A 21,810-nucleotide genomic window follows, 5' to 3' on the forward strand; every position below is an offset into this window, starting at 1 on the left:
TCTATCATCCATATTGATCTGTTACAAGTACATTCTTTTATGAAAAAGTTATATAGATTAAGAAATTTTTTATTGCAACTTTTTATAGAAGTTGTAAAATATTCAATAGAAAAATTTTTTTTTAGAGATTTATTTGCATTTCTAATATTATGACCAACTCATAAAAACACTCATTTTTTTGTATATATTTTACTTTTTGTATGTATTTTTTTTGTGTTTGATGTTTTACTTTAGTGTTACAAAACAAAAACTTCTTACTTTTGGAAATTTCCAATAATATTACATAAAATATATTAATTAATTTTCTATATAATGCACTTAATCTACATATTATTATTAATCTTCTACTTGTTAGTTAAGATTTGTATTTCTGAGTTGAAGGATGAAGACAGCAATTAAAAGAAAAAAAAAGGAGTAGCCTTTTTGAGTGTAGTGCTTCTTGCTGTTTTAGTGAGGCAAATAGAAAGGAGTAGCTTCCTTGAGTGTAGTGGCTCTTGCTGTCTTAGTGTGGTGGATAAAAAGGAGTAGCCTCTTTGACTGCAGTGATTCCTGCTGTCTTAGTGAGGGGAATAAAAGTAAAATACTAATAAAATGTTATTAACAAAAAAAAAACAGTTTCATTAGGTAAAAAAGAATTTTACTTTATTGTAAGCATATAAAAATATTTTATAAATTTTTAAAAAGTTTATATAGAAAATTTTTTCTTTATAAACAATAAAATTGAGAAATCCTTATACATACACAAAAAAAAATATGTATAGGTTTTATGTTAAAATGTTTTTTAACTTGAAGTAGTTTATTTTTATTTTTTATGCAAATAATCTCTAAATTATATTTATAAATTTCAAACACAAATTAGGTTCTATTATCACATATTATGTCATAATATGTGATAATAGAACCTAATTTATGTTGGATTTTAACAAGTTTGCTTTGAATAAAATAGTTTTTTGTGATTACCTCAAAATGTAAAAAAAATAACATGGGTCAATTTTGCTTTAGGATGTCGATTTGTTGTCCTTAAGACATAAGTAACAATGTTGAGACATAAAAACTGAAAGTTAAACATTTATTAAACAATAAAAACTATATTCTATTTTTTAAGTTGTTTTATTTAAAGGATTTTTTAAATTTATTTAAAAGTTATTAACTTTTAGATTGTTTAAACCTGGCAACCCTCAACCATATATATATATGACTGACCACAAGAATAATATTTAGTTGCGAAAAGCTGGCCAGGTTTTTTAGTTGTTTTGGGAACATTTCAAAAAACAAAAAAAAAGCGCAAAAAAGATTTAATTGGACTGAGAGACAATTACCAAAAATAAAATTTTAGAAAATAACTTTCAACGCCAAAAAACTTAAAGCAAAATAAATAACGTTTAGAACAAATATTTTTGAAATATCGCTTTTTTATAATTTTTTTCAAAAATTAGGCAACATTTTTTTATATAAAATAACATCTTACGATTGCTTAATAAGGAAACAAATGTTCTTTTCTTTATTAAAGAGATTTTTATAATTTTTATTTATATACTTGTGTCTTATTTCCAGTGCTGACTAAGGAGGATTGAGGTTAAAGGAGGATTTAGTCCCGTGCCCCGCAGGTGTGGCACATAAAATGGCTTCCAATATAAAAAAAAAACCCTGGCCCGGAAAAGTCTAACAAGGTTTTAATAAAACTAACGCAAGCTTTAGTTTTAATTAAGCTAAATTATTTTATAACTATGAAAGTTCATTTTTTTTATTAACAATTTTATGTGTGGCGTGAAAAATTTAACATATTTGAAACAATTCTTCTTAATAAGATGAACAATCAAATAATTAAATCATTGCGTTACTGTATAAATTAAATTAATTAGATAGAAATCAACTAAAAAGATAGAAATCAACAAAAAAGTACTTTGTGAAGAGGATTCGGAACTGCTTTACAATATCGCTAATCATGTTTAGCGAGTGACTTTTTAATTTTAATTAGTAATTTAAACAAAAAAAGTAATTTTAATAACTTTCTAAATATATACATATATATTTATATATGTATATATTTATATATGTATATATTTATATATATATATATGTATATATTTATATAAATATATACATATATATATATATATATATATATATATATATATATATATATATATATATATATATATATGTATATGTATATATATATATATGTATATATATCGCGCAAGTTACTTTGAATGCATGTTTGTGTTTAGTAACCAGAAACTTCTTTTAAGTTTATTTCATAATTAGTTTTATTAACTTTCATGAATATTAACAATTTCATTGAAAACACGATTATTGGTGAAAGTTTTTTTTGTTTAACAATGATATCGCAAAAATTGTTTTAAAAGATTACATTAGAATAAAAAACAGTCACAGATAATTACATTTACATAAAAAATTCATACTTTTAACTAAAAAATAAGAATATACTAATAAAAATCAATAATAGATAATAAGCTTTCAAAATTTTGACAATTTAAAAAATGTATATTTAAAATATTTATTTTTGTAAACAGATAATACTAGTTTAAAAGATTTACGGCTTTGTAAATGTGGCTCCGAGAATGAGCCATAGTATTAAAGTATTAGTTCGTATGATATACACTTTTAAATTCATATCATACAAATTTATTTAGTAATATTTATGCTAGTAATATCAACTAATTTCAAATAATACAATTCTAAAACAATTCAACAGAAAAATGTAGAACTTTATTTCGCTTAGTCGGCGTATTTTTTGAACCAATAGAACTAGTTTTTTCGTAGATTTAGCGGGTTCGCGAATGTTCTTTTTATACTTACGCACCAAGATGTTTTGAGAACATTCAAGTTTATGTATGTTTCCATGTATGTCCGTAAAACAAAAATTTTTCGTTTTGCGGACATACATAAACTTAAATGTTCTCAAAATGACTACAAACCAGTTTTTCCCAACTAAATGTTATTTCCGTGGTCAGTAATCGAGAGCGATTACTTTAATTTCATAAACAAAAATCAAATGCTGTTAATTTTTTTTGTTTTTATTTAGCTAATAAATAGAGATACTGGTGGTAGAGTTGTATCAGGTGAAGTTAGGGAAGACGGACAATTTCGAGTCAAGATTGAGAAATCTCTTTTATATGAGTATAATTTTCAAGAAGGCTTTTTATATGTTTCCTTCTTTCTATTTTTCTTTTTTTAATTGTTATATTAAGTGTTTGAAATTTTTTATGTCTTTTAATAAACATAAAACTTTTTATATTCATTGCTTTATTTTTTAAACTTTTTAAAAAAATCTTATTCTATGGTATGCTCAACATACTATGATAAATATTGTAATGTTTATCATAGTTTGTTAAGCATACCATGGAATAAATGACTCGTTACAATTGGTTAAAACCAATCATAATGAGTTACTACATAACTGTTTGTCATGAGTTAATCCATTATAAGTAAACTCATTATAACCAATCGTAATGAGTTAACACATGATGAAAAGGTATTTATATGTTTTTTAATGTAAGATCTTTTAAGTAAAATTTTTAATTTAAAATTTAAACTTAATTTTTTTGTTTTTAATATATGTTGTTTTCATTTGTGTTGTAATTTAAATGAGTTTTCTTTTAAAACTTTTTCTGTAGTTTTGTTTCTCAATTTAAATAATTTTGTTTTTTATTAGAGGACTTGCAGAAGAGGAGAACTTTTTACTTACACACAAAGACATATGTGTAGAAATTGCTCCAGAATATCGTCAAAATGCTTCACATGGGAACATTTGCGTTGGTAAAATTTTATTCAATTCATCTAAGGTTTTCATTTTTTATTTCCTGACTGTTTTAAATTGAATTTTTTAACAGGTATTGAAAATGAAGCTAAGAAAATTTATGGCGTACAATTTCATCCCGAAGTTGATTTATCTACCAATGGAAAAATTGTTATTTTCAATTTTTTAACAAAAGTAAAGTTTATAAATATAATGATATTGTAATTTTATGTTTTTTAATATTTTAGCAAATTATAAAAATTATAGTAAAATTTTCAATTAAAAACTTTCTTAAATATACAAATTAATTATGCCAACTCTTTTGTTTAAAAAAAAGGAGTTGGCATAATTATGTGTAGCATAATTAATTATGCCAATACTTAATAACTATAAATAATTATGCCATAAATTAAGTATGGCATAACATACATAAATAATTATACCATAATTAAGTATGGCATAATTAATTTTGTTTCTTTTGTTTTGAAAACAAAAGAAATATAATTAATTTTAAATAAACAATATAAGAGTTCTTTTTAATTACTGTTTTATTTATTTAATAGTAAGTAAAACAGATAGTATTAGTTAAACAAATTTTTTTAGATAGCAGGTTGCACACAGAACTTTACTTTACAATGTCGTCAAACTAGCTGTTTGAATGAAATCAGAGAGGCTGTAGGCAAAAACAATGTGTTAGTAAGTGTTTTTAAAATAATTTGTTACTAAATTTTTTATTTAAAAAATATTTTTTAACACAATCTTAAATCAAATCCAAATTCATCATTAGAATTAAAACTTTATCAAAAAATTTCTTAGTTTTGAAGTGGTTACCATTTAAAAGTTAAAATCAAGTTGTGGAGTGAGTTGTTTAAATCACAAATGTTTGGCTAAATAATACAAAAGGAAAAAAAAACAAGATAAATAAATATTTTTAGAAAAACAGATACAGTAAAATTCAACCCATGACTCATGATACAGCTTTACTGAATCACGAGTCATATGATGTTTAGTTTAGCTTGATTCAACAAGCTAAACTAAACATCATAGTTTGTTTGAGCAGCGAATATAGTATTTGAAGAAAAAAGAAAGGAATGCAACCTAAATTGGATCTGACAGAGCCTAAAGCTTGGGAGCTAAAGCAGATTCAACTACATTTACAATATGTTTTTGGGCCTTGTCTAGAAGAGAAAAGGAAAAGGCATTATTAGAAAAATCAGTCTATATAAATAATAGTATTGTATACAGGAGTGAGTAAGAGATTTATAGAATTAGAAAATGGAATTGGAAGCAAGGAAATAATGACCATGGTAAAGAGAGGCAACCTTAGTAGATGCTAACTTAGCTATATATTGTATATATGGTTTCCATTTAAAAGTAGAGGGTTCAGTAAGAGTTGCTATTCATTAATATTGTTGATATATTAATATTCATAAATATTAATATATCAACAGTAATACAATAATTATCAGCAGTAAACAACTGGGATTTGTTTGGATTGAAATTTATCAACCATTTTGAGCCCCAAGCTGTCACACAAGATTCAAAATCTGCTGTCTGTTATAAGTGATCAAAAACTGATGATTTTTTGTCAATATATAATTTTTGGGTATATAATTGTGCCATCAGTAAATAGAACCACTTTAGATATAAGGTTATCAGAAAGATGATTAATACAGATGAGAAGCAATACATGACCAAGGATGGAACCTTGTGGTACCCCAGAAGTTACTGGTAATGAAGAAGAGTGTTGTCCTTCAAAGACAACTATAATAAAGCGGTTAGAAAGAAATGATTTGATAATCTCAAAAACTTTCCCAGATACACCATATAAAACAAGCTATGGGTACCAGCATGCCTAACCTTATCAAAAGCTTTAGATAGGTCAGGAGCAACAAACAGCCTTTGCCTCACTGTCTCCATCTAATGCACGATAGAACCTTCCTATTATAACAGTTAACTATAGAATGAGGGTATGGCAATTCATTTGTCAGAAATATAGAATAATGAATATAATAAAATAAGAATAATGGAGCTTAGCATCAGGTGGCACAATTATGCATTGAGTTCTTTCTATAATTAAAAGATATTTTTTCTCAAGAGAGTTGAGAAAAAGATGATAACAATTAGTAATAGCAGCTCTACCTAAAGGTGAAAAACATTGGATACAGTGATGTTGGACTAAAAGCATGGGTACAGTGAGGTTGGACTAAAAGCATTGCTACAGTGAGGCTAGACTAAAAACATTGGGTACAGCGAGGTTGGTCTAAAAACATTGGATACAGTGAGGTTGGACTAAAAACATTGGTACAGTGAGGCTGGACTAAAAACATTGGTACAATGAGATTGGACTAAAAACATTGTTTTTAGTCCAACCTCACTGCATCCAATGTTTTTTAGTAGGAAGTGAAAGGATAGGTCTGAGAAGCAAATACAAGATAAAAGTTTAAGTGAGATCATAGGTTTGAACCACCCAAAAGAGATCAAGGAGAAACTGAGCATAAGCTTGGATTGGAAACATGACTCAAATCTATTGGTTTTTGTTAACCTGTTAACCATGAAACAACCTTATGATCAGAACCCTAATCACTCTCCTTAGTGAAAGAAAGTGATTAGGGTTAGAATATATAAAGATCATTGGTTGAAACCTCCTAAAGGAGATAAAAGTAATGTATTAATATATTAATAAATTAATTTCTTCTTTAGGTGGAGAAAGAGCAATATTAAATAAAAAATTGGGTGAAGGACTTTCACCCAATTAAATTAATATTGCTCCCATGACAAATTTTAGTCCAATTTTTATAGTGTTTTAAAGAGTTAAAAGGTTAAAATCATTTTTTATGTTATTATTATTAAATTTATAGTTATTATTTAAGTTGAACAAGGTATCAAAATAAAAAAAACAACAACAAATTTTCATTAAAAAGTAAACAGTTACTTATGTACAAAAAAATATATTTTTCAATGATAGGATATATTATTAATGATATTAGATACTTTCTAAAAATATCATTAATAAAAAGGAAAAGGCAAAAAACAAGAATTGAAAGTCATTTTCTACGACTGAATTGAAAGTGAAAAAATAAAATTATCACTTATTAATGAAATTGATAGTATATTGGCTTTCACTGACAATTTTTAGTCACTTGATCAGCTATTATAAATATATTTAATCAGCTATTATAAATATATTTAGTCCACACATATCCAAAAACTATCCCATCCTCAATTTTAAGGACCAAAGAAACGATTAATGGGGCATTAATCTGCAAGGTCTCAGGTATCACCAGATGTAAAAATTAAAATCTAATCTCTATAGCCTAAGGAGAAAAACACATTTTAAGTTTTATAGCACTTTGCGCTACTAATCACACTTGGAGCCCCGTTGTAAATCTATTTTGTTTTGTTTTTTAACTTTTGGGTTACGGAGTTTTTAAAAAATATAAAAAACTCTTTACATATATGTGTTGGCTATAACCTGACAAAAAATCAGCTCTTTAACACTTTTGGTTTGTGAACAGAGACCTAAAGTATACGGTATGGGACTAAAAGCCTTTTTAAAAAGAGACAATGGATGCTTTACGTTTTTATTCTAGCCTTATTATCGACTATGGAAGTTTCAAAACTTAATAGAATGAAGCCTTGGCATGTATCTTTCAGGCAAAAAAAAATAGAAGCAAGATATCTTTTATCTATGCAAAGATATAGCTTTTAAAGTAGGAATTTTGCCTTTGAAAAAGCAGCCAAAATATAGCAGCTTTAGTGGTTTTTATGCTTTTTAAAGATTTAAAGTTACATCAAATAACTAATTTAGTAACAATATCATTTGACTAGTGGATATGGGATTCTATGGTTGTTAGACTTCACACTTGTATGTACTTTGTCTGCAAAAAGAGTGCTTTTTTTGTCCAAGTTTGTATAAAATATGTGGCAGAAAACACATAGTTAGAGGCATTTTTTGCCTCTAACTATGTGTTTTCATTTTTTGCCTCTAACTAACTGTTCTGAATTTAAAACACATAAAAACCTCTTTAAATTTTAGTTGTTAAAACCCACGGGTTTGCTTTGTTGTTTTTGTTTAAAATGATTGACCAAATATTGGATATAATAAAAACTTTTTTTCATATTGTAAAAATTACTTTAGAATTGTAAATTAAAAATTAATTGGTAATTTATAAAATAATTTCAAAATTAATGTTAGAATCAAGTGTTTTATATTAATCAAATATGTATAACCTTGTTGTGCTTTTTTTCTTGTATTGAAGTATCTCCTAAAATCTTTTATTGCCTTGACCAAGTTTTTTATACTATTAAAAAATGCGAAAACAAATGTTTCTTATTTTCCGGGAAAAGCCCAATGAAACTTTATTTTCTCCTTGGAATTGTAAATCATCTTTACAAATCAATGCTAAAGATATGGCTTATAGGCAAAGATTGGCCATTACTTCTCAAATTGAAATTACAACCTTATCATGGTGGAGAATTTGTTGGTAATGATGGTCATAAGCTTTTGAAGAATATGAATGTTTTGCAAAGAATTGTTGAAAGAGAAAAGGCAGACCATATGCTTGGTTTTGTGAAAACATCCCAACGTTTTAGTGTTGTTAGCTCCTGTTTTGGAAGGACATTAAATACTGCATATGTTCAACATATAAAAGACTTTAACAACTCATATCTTCAACACTCAGTTTCAGTCACCCCAAAAGCCCATGCAGTGTTCTACCATGTTCCTGAATTTATTGCTCTAAAGGGTACAGCAATAGGCCTTTTTAGTGAGCAATCAACAGAAGCCTTGCATTCAATTTTCAGTGCTCAATTGGCTAGGTACAAAAGAAACCCTAATCGCCTTGGTTATGGAGGCCAGTTACTGAAATGTGTTATTGACTATAACTGCAAGCATCTTTGAATTCAATTTTTTAAATAATTCATTTTTTTGATTTCTAGAATTTCATTTTAGAAATACTTGATATAACATTTGTTGATAAGAAATATTCTTGTCTGAAATTTTTGTTTACATTATAAACTATATTAATTTATTTATAGTTTCATAAAATACCATAAGTTTACAAAAAATTAATCAGAAGTATATATCTTATTCTGCAAGTACTAAATAAAAAAATCTCAACAGCAATTTGAAGAAAAAATAATAAACATCATAACACCATAAAGTAATTTTTTTTTAAAGGAAATTATTTCATGTCTGTATGAATGTATTTTTTCAATGGGAGATTATGGTTAAATGGGATTTTTTTGTTTGTTTGATATCTTGTTAAAACCCATTTCAGTAAAGATATATTTCTTATTTAAGTTAAAAATTTTTTTTTATTATTGTGTGTATTTCCAATATTTGGTCAATCATTTTAAACAAAAACAACAAAGCAAACCCGTGGGTTTAACAACTAAAATTTAAAGAGGTTTTCATGTGTTTTAAATTCAGAACAGTTAGAAAAAATGCCTCTAACTATGTGTTTTCTGCCACATATTTTATACAAACTTGGACAAAAAAAGCACTCTTTTTGCAGACAAAGTACATACAAGTGTGAAGTCTAACAACCATAGAATCCCATATCCACTAGTCAAATGATATTGTTACTAAATTAGTTATTTGATGTAACTTTAAATCTTTAAAAAGCATAAAAACCACTAAAGCTGCTATATTTTGGCTGCTTTTTCAAAGGCAAAATTCCTACTTTAAAAGCTATATCTTTGCATAGATAAAAGATATCTTGCTTCTATTTTTTTTTGCCTGAAAGATACATGCCAAGGCTTCATTCTATTAAGTTTTGAAACTTCCATAGTCGATAATAAGGCTAGAATAAAAACGTAAAGCATCCATTGTCTCTTTTTAAAAAGGCTTTTAGTCCCATACCGTATACTTTAGGTCTCTGTTCACAAACCAAAAGTGTTAAAGAGCTGATTTTTTGTCAGGTTATAGCCAACACATATATGTAAAGAGTTTTTTATATTTTTTAAAAACTCCGTAACCCAAAAGTTAAAAAACAAAACAAAATAGATTTACAACGGGGCTCCAAGTGTGATTAGTAGCGCAAAGTGCTATAAAACTTAAAATGTGTTTTTCTCCTTAGGCTATAGAGATTAGATTTTAATTTTTACATCTGGTGATACCTGAGACCTTGCAGATTAATGCCCCATTAATCGTTTCTTTGGTCCTCAAAATTGAGGTTGGGATCGTTTTTGGATAAATGTTAATCAGCTATTTTAAATATATTTATGGCTTTTTTCATATTTAAAAAATAATGAAAAAAGAAAAGTGTTCTAGAAATTCAGAAGTATGTTCAATCAGCAATACATAAGTATTTTCAAACAGCAATCCAAAAGTATGTTCATACAGCAATCCATAATTTTTATATTTTTTTTGCAATTGTAATTGATATTCAACAAAACGGTTATGGTGTAGGATTGATCCTCTAGCGCAAGATTTCATTTTGTGTTTTGATTACTAATATTTTTAAAAGGCATTTCTCCAAAATCAATTTAGAACTGTAAATTTAGATATTTCTTTTTAAGTAACCCCTTGTTCACAATTTGTAAGTTTGTTGTCAATTCTTTTATGTTTAAAAATTTCCAAATTTTTTTCTAAAAACAAATAGTAAACCCATATTAGAAAATTTTTTCTACAAGTTAAGAATAGGGAATGAAGATATTTGACAGCGAAATACTAATAGTCTTTTTTTGAATTAATAATTTTAAAAATTCATTTTTACTACTATATAAAAAAAATGTTTGTCGTTTTTATTATTTTAGTCTTTAGTAAGTGGAGGTGTTGATTCTACTGTGTGTACAATTCTTTTGCAAAAAGCTATTGGTGTTGAGAGGGTTATTGCTGTGCACATTGATAATGGGTTTTTACGCAAAGATGAAAGTGAAAAAGTAAAGCAATTATATGAATATCATGGTTTAAAGCTTCACGGTAATGTTCTTCATATTTCTTATTTTTTTAAAGCTTTATGGTTTTCATATTTCTTATTCACTGTATATCTTCCTATTTCTTATTCATGATATATCTTCATATTTCTTATTTACCAGTCATGGACAAGTAAGGCGTGCGATCACACCCTAATCTTGACCACGCATGTAATTGTTTTTTTTTAAAGAAAAAAAATTTTAAACAGGCTAAACTAAATGAAAAAAGAAAGAAGATTTAACGAAAGAGAAATAAAAAAAAAATTAAAACTTATAGCTCTAAAAAATAAAAAATTATTTTTAATTATGTTTTTATATTAGGAGAATCTTTTTTTCTTTTTTTTTAAATAAAAATATTTTTATGATTACTTTTTATTTATAATTGTATTTTTATATATCAATTAAAAAGATACATAAACAAATAAAAAAATAATATAAATAATTTTAATTAAACATTTGAAAAAAATTAAATGATTTTTTAAATTCTCCTAATACAAATTCAACGCGGTGAACTATAAAACTTTGATCTTTTTTAATGTTTCTATAAAATTAGGCGAACTCTTTTAAATAAAAAAACTTGTGACTAATTATCATTCATTAAAAAACTCACTTTATTTAAATTATCAAAAAGTATTTTTAAAAAAAGTTTATTGAAACACATTTGTTGTCGTCATTGTTTAAGAATACAAATTGGTTAAAAAAAATTACATTCATCATTAAAAAAAATTTTTTGAAATAAAAGTTTTATTTAATATTCTATGATAATTTATTTTATAGCATTTTAAAACTTTATTTAAAAGTGTTTAGCTTAGTGTAAACAAATTTTATTAGAAAGTTTACATAGCATTACAACAAAAAATACTTTTGTTATGTTTTCGATTATTAAATACATGAATTCATAAAAAAGTTTAAAACAATCATTTTCATTGTTGTTTATAAAATTAATTGCACAAATCGTTTAAAAAACATTTACATTCATCGTAAAAAAATACACTTTTTAACAATATCTTTCGATAATTTAAACATATCTTTTGAAATATACAATCTTTAAAAGCAATTTCTCACTTTATTACTTTAGACTTGAGCGCATTTTTAAAACTTTTTCAAAAATTTCAAAAGCTGTGGTTAAATTTTTGCCAAAAAAAAAATGAACGTGTGGTCAGGAATAGAGTGTGATCACAGCTTTTAAAATTTTTGAAAACGTTTTAAAAATGCGCTCAAGTCTAAAGTAATAAAGTGAGAAATTGCACATCTTTCCTGTCCACGAAAAATTCAGGGTATATCTTTATATTTCTTATTTTTTAAATATTGAACATTTTATTCAAATCAACTTAAACATCGCTTTTTGCATGTTTTTTTGGATATAGAAACTATGCTGTTATAGAAACTGTGTTGTTTCATAGTTTTCATCTTTTAAATAAATTATAAATTATAAAAATAAAAATATTTACTTGTATAAGTTAGTCGTAAAAGTCAAAATATATTTGAAATACTTAAATATTAGTAAAATTTAACAAGTAATACTTGTTTCAGTAAAATTTAACAGGTAATACTTGTTTCAGTAAGCTTTAACAGGTAATACTTGTTTCAGGTAATAACTGGTTATAGCTAAAAAATGGTAATAACTTTGAAGGGGCATAACTCCCTTGGTTCATGAGATAAAATCTTGATTTACAAAAGAAAAAAAATAGTATTTTAGGTGGTCAATTTATTTGCATATTAATTTTTTACAATCAAACCATTGCGTTTTCCATAGTTTAATCTATGCTGAGTTGACTCTTTCTAAAATGGAAAAATCTCAATCAACATTTTTTCATTTTAGAAAGGCAATACCTTATTCTATTGCACAATTTCTCGAGATTATCAGTTTTCCAATTATTCTCATACACTTTTCTTTTGAAAATACTCCAAAAATCCTCAATCGGACAACATTCAGGCACATTTGCAGGGTTATCTTCTCTTTTGACAAAAATGATCTTTATCTCATTCATCTAGTTTTGGATAAATTTTGCGTAATGAGATGATGTCAGATCAGGCTAAAATATGTATTAGCCATAAGAATGATGCTTTTTGATAAATGGAAATAGTTTTTCTTGATACAATCATTTTTGTAGACTTCTCGGTTGATTGCAAAGCCACTTTCTCTGAATATAGGGGAAGATATTCCTTTATCAGAAAAGCAAATCCAAACGAGTAATTTTTCATATTTTGCAGGGGGTTGAATTTGACACTTGTTGGTGTTTGAGAAACATCACTTGAATAATAAATATCATTTCCATTAATCGAAGAGTGGTTAAATGTGAAGTACGACTCATTGTCAAGGATTAACAATTTATTAGTGGAAACTCTATTCAGTCGATCGCACTTCATTCAAGCTGTCTCAGTTTGGTCACGAGTTCTTAATGGAATCTTCTTCTTCCTCTTTGGCCTTATTAAGGACTTTGTTTTTAATGTTTTGCTGAAATATACTTGGGTGCATTTAAATTTCCGAGCTGTTTTTGTTTGCGATATGCCGTTTTTGTGGTCATTCATTGTTTTAAGTCTTTTGATGTTCCTTTTTGTCATTATTTTAGCAATCTTATCACTTTAAGGGACTGTCTGGTGCCCAGAATTATTTCAACTTGTCGAATAATGGTATAGATGTTGTTAATAGTAATTTTTTCAGCAAGAAAGTGATCAGCTGTAAACTTTTTCCTTTTAGATTGATTTTTCAAATAGAAACTGTACAAAAGTTCTTGATGAAAGCTTCTTGTAAAGTATTTTGTTTTCACCGTCAATTAGCAAATCAAATATATTATTTTTCACAAAATCCAAAAATTAATTATTATTTTTGGATTTTTTTTCATTAGAGCAATTTATTTTTAAAAAATGTCTGGATAGATTTTAAGTTTCCATATCTTCCTTTTATTACATTTCTACATTAGTTTATTTTTAAGAATAAAACAAATATAAGCAAGATTTTTATAGCATTACTTAATGATCTTATGATTTTTATATTATTATCATACATTTTTATATAAAAGGCCTATGCCTCCTTTTTGCATAGGAAAGTGTAGCGCAAAAGAAAAAAAGTATTTACTAAATTATACTATTTCCGACAAACTTTTTGTTTCAAGATCATACAAATGTTTTTATGATTTTAAAACTTTTCATAGTCTTAAAAAAATTATATTATCAATAATAATTTAATAACAATTATTTTTTTTTTCCTTCATTCTTTAAAAAAGAATTTATTTTTATTATTTAAATTTTTTTTTATGAACAGATTTAAAAAAATGGAAAGCCCAAAAATGAAAAAATAATTCAACTTTTATAACATTAAGTAGGTATAAATTTGTCAATATAAATGCATTAGATGCATTAATCAAGCTATTAATCAGATTTTTTTTAAAAGAAAAAATCAACTTTTGCAAAATAAGAACTTGGCATAATTATATAATATTTTATTTTTTGTACTAATGTTGAATTATTTAAATTCAGCCAAGTAGCCAGAAATAAATACATTTTCTAAGGAAAAAAAAGAGTGGCGCTGAACAATTTTTTTGAAAATTTGTAAAAATGAAACTGAAATTAAGTATATATAATACAATATAAAAGTAAAAACATTACCTAAATTTACAACACTTAAGTTCTGCAATAAAATCCAAAATAATATAACTGATATTTTATGTTGTTCATGAAAAATTATAAGCCAATGAAAAACATATTTTATATGAGTCTTTTTCAATAGCTTATAATTTAAGCTGTTTAAATAATGTGATAAGTGTCATAATCATATGAGTATGGTATTTATCACATTGTTTAAATAGCTTTATTATATTTCTGTGATAAAACTAATTGAAAATTTGATAGTAATTATAAAATATAAAAAGGGTTGAAAATACTAGAGTTTGAGCTTGTTTTATTGTCGGTATGTATGGGTCTTTTGTTGGTATGAATGGTGTTTTTTTTTATTCTGTGAATGTGGTCTAATCTTGGAATGAATGTGGTCTCATGTTGATATGAATGTGGTCTTATGTAATATATTAATGGGAGAGTTAGTAAGATAAACTAGTAAATCAAAAAAAAATTCTTTTTTCAAATCCATTCTTTATGCAAGCAGAATTCTATTGGGCCTAGAAATTCTTTTTTTATCTTTTGTAGAAGGAAAAATTACTGTTACGTTTTTAAATTTTTTTTTTATTAATTCAGTGTTCTTATGGGGAAATACAAATTAAATTTTTGTTAACTTAATTAACTTTTTTTGGTCAAATTTTTCCATTTCCTTGTATTGTCATCGAAAATGATTAAGTGTGCAAAATTTGAGCAAAATTGGTTGAGAAAAAAGCTTTCAAAAATTGATTTCAAATTTTGTGGCACACAGACATATATATATAGAAAGTAACCTTATATAAAGCATGGAAAAATACATATTAACATTATCAAATATTTTATCTTAAATAAATATAGGTGGGGCCGGGCCATATATAAGTAACCTTATATAAAGGAAAAAAGTTTTTTTCCATATATAAGTAACCTTATATAAAGGAAAAAAGTTAGAAAAATGAAAATAATAGAGTTTGTGAGATATCTCATAAAGACTTTTAATAAAATATTTAATTGAAAAGTTCTTGATTTGTTTATAAAGATATAGATAAATATAATTTTTAAATATAAGGTGGTTTAGATATTGATCACTTTTTACAATAAATAATTGTCTGCTACTTTTTATGATTATTTGTATACTTTGATAATATTTTAAAAATAATTTCTAACCTAAAATCTTAAAATGAAAATTATTTTATTTTTCTTAAATTTTTAAATATCCAAATCTTTTTTCATTTTTTTCATTGAAATGTTAAAATTTTTATTTAATTTCTAGTTTATTCCAGCAATCAAAACATATTTATATTGTGCAATTTTAATAATTTTAACTTTTTGTTTTGCAATTTGACTTGCAACTTTTTGTTTTACAATTTGACATTTCTTGCCAATCAAAATCTTCTAGAATTCAAAATCCTAATTTTAAAAGATTATTTCTTTTTTAAAAGTATCATTTTTTTCTTCACAAGTAGACAGTCATTGACCCTAAATCTGCATTTGTTTTAGGCTGTTATACATGTTTTAACTGTTAATTCTAATGCCATGATACAATTTTTATTTAATATTGTATTTTTTTGTTTCAGTATATAATGAAAAACATCACTTTTTACATTCTTCAACAAGAATTCCTAAAAAGACAGAGACTGGTACAGTGAATATTCAAGTTGGACCATTGCATAGTGTAACTGATCCTGAGGAGAAACGAAAGATTATCGGAGACACTTTTATAGAAGTATGTTTATATTTGTTATATATATTTGTATATTTTTTAGTTTTTTTAAATATTTTTATTAAATATATGATGTATATTTGGAATATTTATGTAAAAGTGTATATGTATATTTGGATTAAGTGTTTTTTTATTTTTTAAGGTATGCGAAAGAATATTAAATGATTTAAAACTGGATCCTGAAACTACTTTATTGGCTCAAGGTTTTATTTTTCAATCTTAAGAGTGTTTTTTACTTAGTTTTTTTTTAATTTTAAAAATTTGTTTATAAATTGATTTAATAAGTTTTAGACTCTCTAAACCCCCCCTTCCCTCCCCTTATTATTCCTTCAAAAAGATTTTCCATCAAACTTATTAGTATTGTAAGGGAACTGCAGTTTTTATTATTAGTATTGTAAGGGAACTGCAGTTTTTCTGCAGTCCAAATAGCTTTAATTCTGTTTTGATATATATTAAAGATAATTTTAATTAAATCATAAGATCATGCTTAAACTGCATATATTAAACATAATCTATCATAATATCATGCTTAACCTGCATATATTAAACATAACTTTAAACTGTGTATAATAAATTATAAAGCTATTCTTATCATAAGGCCATGCTTATCATAAGGTCGTGCTTAAATAAGTTTGTTTGATTAGTTTGGATCTGCCTTTTTTGAAAACGAAGTCACTTATTTTTTATTTCTACATCATGAAATTAATTGCTATGAATAAAAGTTGTAAGGTTTTTAAAAAAATTGCTTTAAATAATAATTAATAGTGTCATGTAGCTTGACTGAAATCTAATATAATCAGTTCAGAAAATTTTCAACTTTCATTTTGAAAAAGTTATGCCTATGTATATTGAAAGTAAGTTATGCTTATGTATATATATTATACAGTATGATGATAATAAATAATAACAAGAATCTGAAATAAATAATTAAAAATTAATTTTTTAATTATTTATTTCAGATAATTTTTAGCCTTGTAATTACCCAAGAAGCCAAGAGCACCTGTAACGAAACTGTTCCAAGCTGCACTCTCTGCCCTGTTCAGGAGCTTGATGAACTTGTCACAGTCTATGATCTTTTTGGTTTGCGGTCTGACTAAGGTACTAGTTTCAGAAAAAGATCTTGGAGATACTTTGAAGAACTCTTTGCAAGAGCATTAAAAAATTGTTTGATAAGGCCTAACTTGATGTGCAATGGTGGCAGAAACACCTTCTGAGGTTCTATCAATGGCTCCCACTTGACATTACAGATCTAGTTCTTGACATAGCAGACCTAGTTCTCTAAGGGCAAAAGCCCTCAAAGAATTAGGTCTGTTGTAGTCAGTATTTATGTGGTAGTGCACCTTGTTTGATGGCTGTCCCAGAGGCAAAAGATACAGAGAAATTTGTTTCTTTGCCTCTCAGAGACCCCTTTGAAAACTCTTGAGTAATGACATTTTGAAGTCTCTGATGACCTCCCCAATTGTAGTTATCATACTTCAAGGGACTCAGCAACAATTTAATACTGGTATAGACCTCCTTGAGATAAAGTAAGCTATCCGAATGGAAAGGAAGTTGTTTGCATTGTGAAGCAACATGGCTTTGTGGCTCTGGGATGATGAATAAATGCTAAATTCTCAGGTTACATGCGTTCCACAACATTGTCTGGCTAATATATTGCATTTAATATTAAAATGTGGTGGCATAAGTTATTGTATTGAAAAATGCAGAAGAGTTGTAACATACCTGAACTTCAACTCAAGTTTACTTTTAGAATAATCACATCTTGAAGCAGGTATAAAATTGTGAAACAAACTTTAATTTGTCATTGAAATGAAAAAATATTCAAGGTTTAGAACAGCAGTTTTCAATTAAAATTTATGATGAAGCAAACACGATTGAAGCAAACGATTTAGATAGTAAAAAGGAGTTTGAGGATATTTTGTAAAAAGACAGCATAAAAGTCTGAAACAGGAAATTTGCATGAGATGGAACAGTGCTTTCTTTATGATAGAATCAACCTGTTATGAAATCCTGTTATTATGAACAAAATCAGAATCCAGAATTAGTTAAATTTTTAATACCATCTTGATTTGTTAAGCACAACATACTAAAGCTTCTTGTTAGCTAAAGTTTCTTGCATTAAATCTGTATGATTTAAATAAAATCAAAAGATATTTTACTCCAAAAAATTGGCTGAAGACTTGAGTTATCAACTTCTCCAAAAATATGCTATTTTTCAGATCCAGCCACAACTATTTTGTATGCATGATGTCAAATAGCATTAATAACAACAATAACATCAATAACAACAATTAATAACATCAATAACAGCAATTAATAACATCAATAATAACCAATAATAACATCAATAATAATAACAATTAATAATATCAATAATAATAATAACAATTAATAATATCAATAACAATTAATAACAACAATTAATAACATCAATAACAACAATTAATAATGTCAATAACAATAAATAACAACAATTAATAACATCAATAACAACAATTAATAACAACAATTAATAACATCAATAACAACAATTTATAATATCAATAGCAAATAATAACAATTTGAACTACTATCTCATTTATATATCTGTATTAATACCATCTTTAGTTAATCTTAGAAGCCATTAAGTATTACTTATTGACTTTTTTCTAATTGCTATAAGTTTGTTGATTATTTTAGTAAATTTGTTTATTTGATTTTAGTTATATCAAAATCAGCAAATGATAAAGAAAAATCGGGTTTTAGTGCTGAGTGACAACTTCAAGAGAAAAAGAAAAGTATTTTTTCTTCCGAAAAAAATCCACAATTAAAAGTAATTTATCACTCATAAATTTATGACATAATGAATTGTTTATTATTTTGGCAAAATCACCATACCAAGTATCCACACTTAGTGGCAAAATTAAAATCTTAGCAATGTTGGAAAAATAATATTTAAGCATTTTTGGTTTCAAATCTAATAAAAAATAATTTTTTTTTTCTTTCTAACAACTTTTTTGGTCATTCAGTCTCAGGCTTGTTGACCAAGTAACTCATCTTGTAGCCATCTGCTGTAACTGTCAGCCAGCAAGTGGCATGTCCTAAGCGTGACTTTAAACTTTATGTATATCAGCTTTTTTTAGATTTCTGATAATTAGTTCTACAATTGAGTTTGGTTTATTGATACATTTATAAATACACTCCTCCTTGTCACTAGATATCATGTAGCATTGTGGTACTTCTAGGTCTTGACATGTATACTCAATTGAAACAAAGTTAGTTTGATCAAAAAGTTTACATTGCTATCATCATTATGTTTAGTCTCAAAAGTTTCTTCCCTAATAGTTTGTATATGAGTTCTTCATCATTTATTATTGGTTCAGTAGTAATCTCATCTATGGATACCAGATCTTTAATTTTTTTATTTATTTTATTATTTTCTGATATATTTGCATTTAAAAATAAGAAATCCAAAAAGGTGATACAGGTAATAACAAAATTACTCTTTTGTAACACTGAAAAAAAAAACAGAAAAAAAAGGCACGACACATTAAGATAGCAATGGTGATGAACATTGTACTTTTTTAAATTTGATTTGAACAATGACAAAGTGGATGAGTAAACGATATTGTCAAGTAAAGAATTCCATATCTTGATAATTCTTTCACAGTAGAAAAATTTTTACATTTAATATGTGAATAAAGTTTTTGGGCATGACATCTTGTAGGATTGTAAGAAGGAGAAAATGTAAAAAACTCAGAAAAAGGCAGATCGACAAGGTGTATAATTTTATAGGTCATAACAAGATCAAATTTTATTCCATGGCATTCAAGAGATACTAGATTGAAGATATTGAGTCTTGAAGAATAATCTTTATAAGGTATACGACATCTTTTACAGACGCTTCTAGTACAGGAATTTTGAACCTTTTCTAACCAACATATATCTTTTAAAAGATCAGGATTACACACAGAGGTACAAGATTCTATGATGGGTCAAACATAAACTTTATAGGCTTTGATCAGAAGCTTGAAATCGTTACTGATGAAGGATTTTAAAAAGTAAGTAAGAACAGTGATTAGAAAATTAAGAAAATGTAAGAACAGTGACTAGAAAACTTCATAACCGAAGATACAATACCAATATCTTGAATTGAATTAATAGATTCAAAAGGTTTACTAATGTTCATTGAGTATAAATTTAATGGTAAAGAATTGTTTCCATAGCGTAGATGAAAACATTTTTTGGTTGCTATATTAAGTTGCCAAACTTTTGACCATACTGAAAAATTTTTTAAAGTATTGATGAGGTGTATGTTGTTTCCATCATCGCTTGCTTGATATAAATTGCTGTTGTCAGCAAACAACTTAATGCTGCAATCACCATCAATATATGAAGTTACGCGTTTCTAAAAACAGATTCTCTAGTTGTTTTTTTGTCACATGCAAATAAATGACAAGAAAAGATTAAAATAAATGACAAGAAAAGATTAAAATAAAAAGATATCTTTAATCTCTTATTAAGATTAAATTTTTTTCTTTTTTAAATAAAAGATTTGATTTTAATAAGATTAAAGAATTAGATTTAAAAAAGATTAAGCATACAACAATTGTGCTTTTTATCTGCATCTTTATATATATTTTTTAAAACTATTTTTTCATTAATTTTATAATATTTTACTGAGGCAATTAAACAATAAGATTAACATAATGGTTTTAAAATTTGTTCTCTCCACAAGTGTTCTATATAAAAATGAGTTTGTGAAGGAGCGAAAAAAATTGCAGATGAAAAATAACATATTTAATAAATAATAAAAACCAAAAGAAATTTTATGAAATATTTTGTAGCATCGTTGGCAATATTATATTACACAAACTTTACGAACAAAAATTTAGAAAAAAAGGGCATCATAGTTTTCATGACATTAATAATGTATTATTATAAATTTTTGCTGATCAAAGTTGACCAATCTTTTTAATCAATAAATTTAAAAAACCTAATCTTTTTTCTTTAGTTTTTTTTTTTTTTTAAGTTTTAATTATTCTACTCTATTACTTGAGAGTTGTTTTTCATCTTCAGTAAAAAACATCAGAAATCAGAATGTCAATTAAAATAACCTGTTGTACATTATGCACAATAATTAAAAACATGCTGACAATGCTTGTTTTTTGTGATTTCTTTAGCAGCTTTTTATTGATGATATTTTTAAGCAGCAGTCAGTGTAATTTAATCTTATTTATAGGGACTTTAAGACCAGATTTAATCGAAAGTGCATCACATTTGGCAAGTGGTAATGCTTGCACAATTAAAACTCATCATAATGATACCAACATGGTCAGACAACTCAGAGAGAAAGCATGTTTTTTTTATTACTTGTTATAGTGTCAATAAATGTTGTAATTTAAAATTATTTTATAGTTTTTTTTCATCTTTTATTTTGATAGGGTCGTATTGTTGAGCCGCTAAAGGATTTTCATAAAGATGAAGTGCGTGCGTTGGGTCGGCAGCTCGGAGTGCCTCATGCACTAGTTAATCGACATCCCTTTCCAGGTCCTGGTCTAGCTATCAGAGTACTATGTGCTGAAGAAACCTTTATGTGCAAAAATTTTTCAGAGATCAACAATATTTTAAATTTTACTGTTAATTTTTCAAATGCTCTTAAAAAAGTAAGTTTTTTTTTGTTTGCTTTAAAAGAGAACTTTTACATAAATAACCCAGTGTAACACATTTATGAGTTTTCCAACTGAGCTTTGTATCCTGTGTCTTTATGTATTAACTGTTTTAAAAAAGTTAATGTATTTCCTAAATTTTTTTTTTTTTTTTTTGAGCTCAATGT

At 26.0% G+C, this 21,810-nt stretch overlaps 1 protein-coding gene across 1 annotated transcript in view; it reads left to right on the top strand.

Moving 5' to 3' along the window:
- LOC100200721 (GMP synthase [glutamine-hydrolyzing]) overlaps positions 1-21,810 on the top strand; it is a 96,689-nt gene that overhangs the window by 35,728 nt on the left and 39,151 nt on the right. The window contains exons 5-13 of the mRNA XM_065813464.1: positions 3,050-3,144; positions 3,680-3,783; positions 3,858-3,958; positions 4,367-4,459; positions 10,526-10,691; positions 15,850-15,998; positions 16,138-16,198; positions 21,217-21,329; positions 21,419-21,640. Coding sequence (XP_065669536.1) covers positions 3,050-3,144; positions 3,680-3,783; positions 3,858-3,958; positions 4,367-4,459; positions 10,526-10,691; positions 15,850-15,998; positions 16,138-16,198; positions 21,217-21,329; positions 21,419-21,640 — 1,104 coding nt within the window. The remainder of the gene's footprint in view (positions 1-3,049; positions 3,145-3,679; positions 3,784-3,857; positions 3,959-4,366; positions 4,460-10,525; positions 10,692-15,849; positions 15,999-16,137; positions 16,199-21,216; positions 21,330-21,418; positions 21,641-21,810) is intronic.

The sequence above is a fragment of the Hydra vulgaris genome, chromosome 12, assembly GCF_038396675.1.
Source record: "Hydra vulgaris chromosome 12, alternate assembly HydraT2T_AEP".
In the NCBI taxonomy this organism is placed as follows: Eukaryota; Metazoa; Cnidaria; class Hydrozoa; order Anthoathecata; family Hydridae; genus Hydra; species Hydra vulgaris.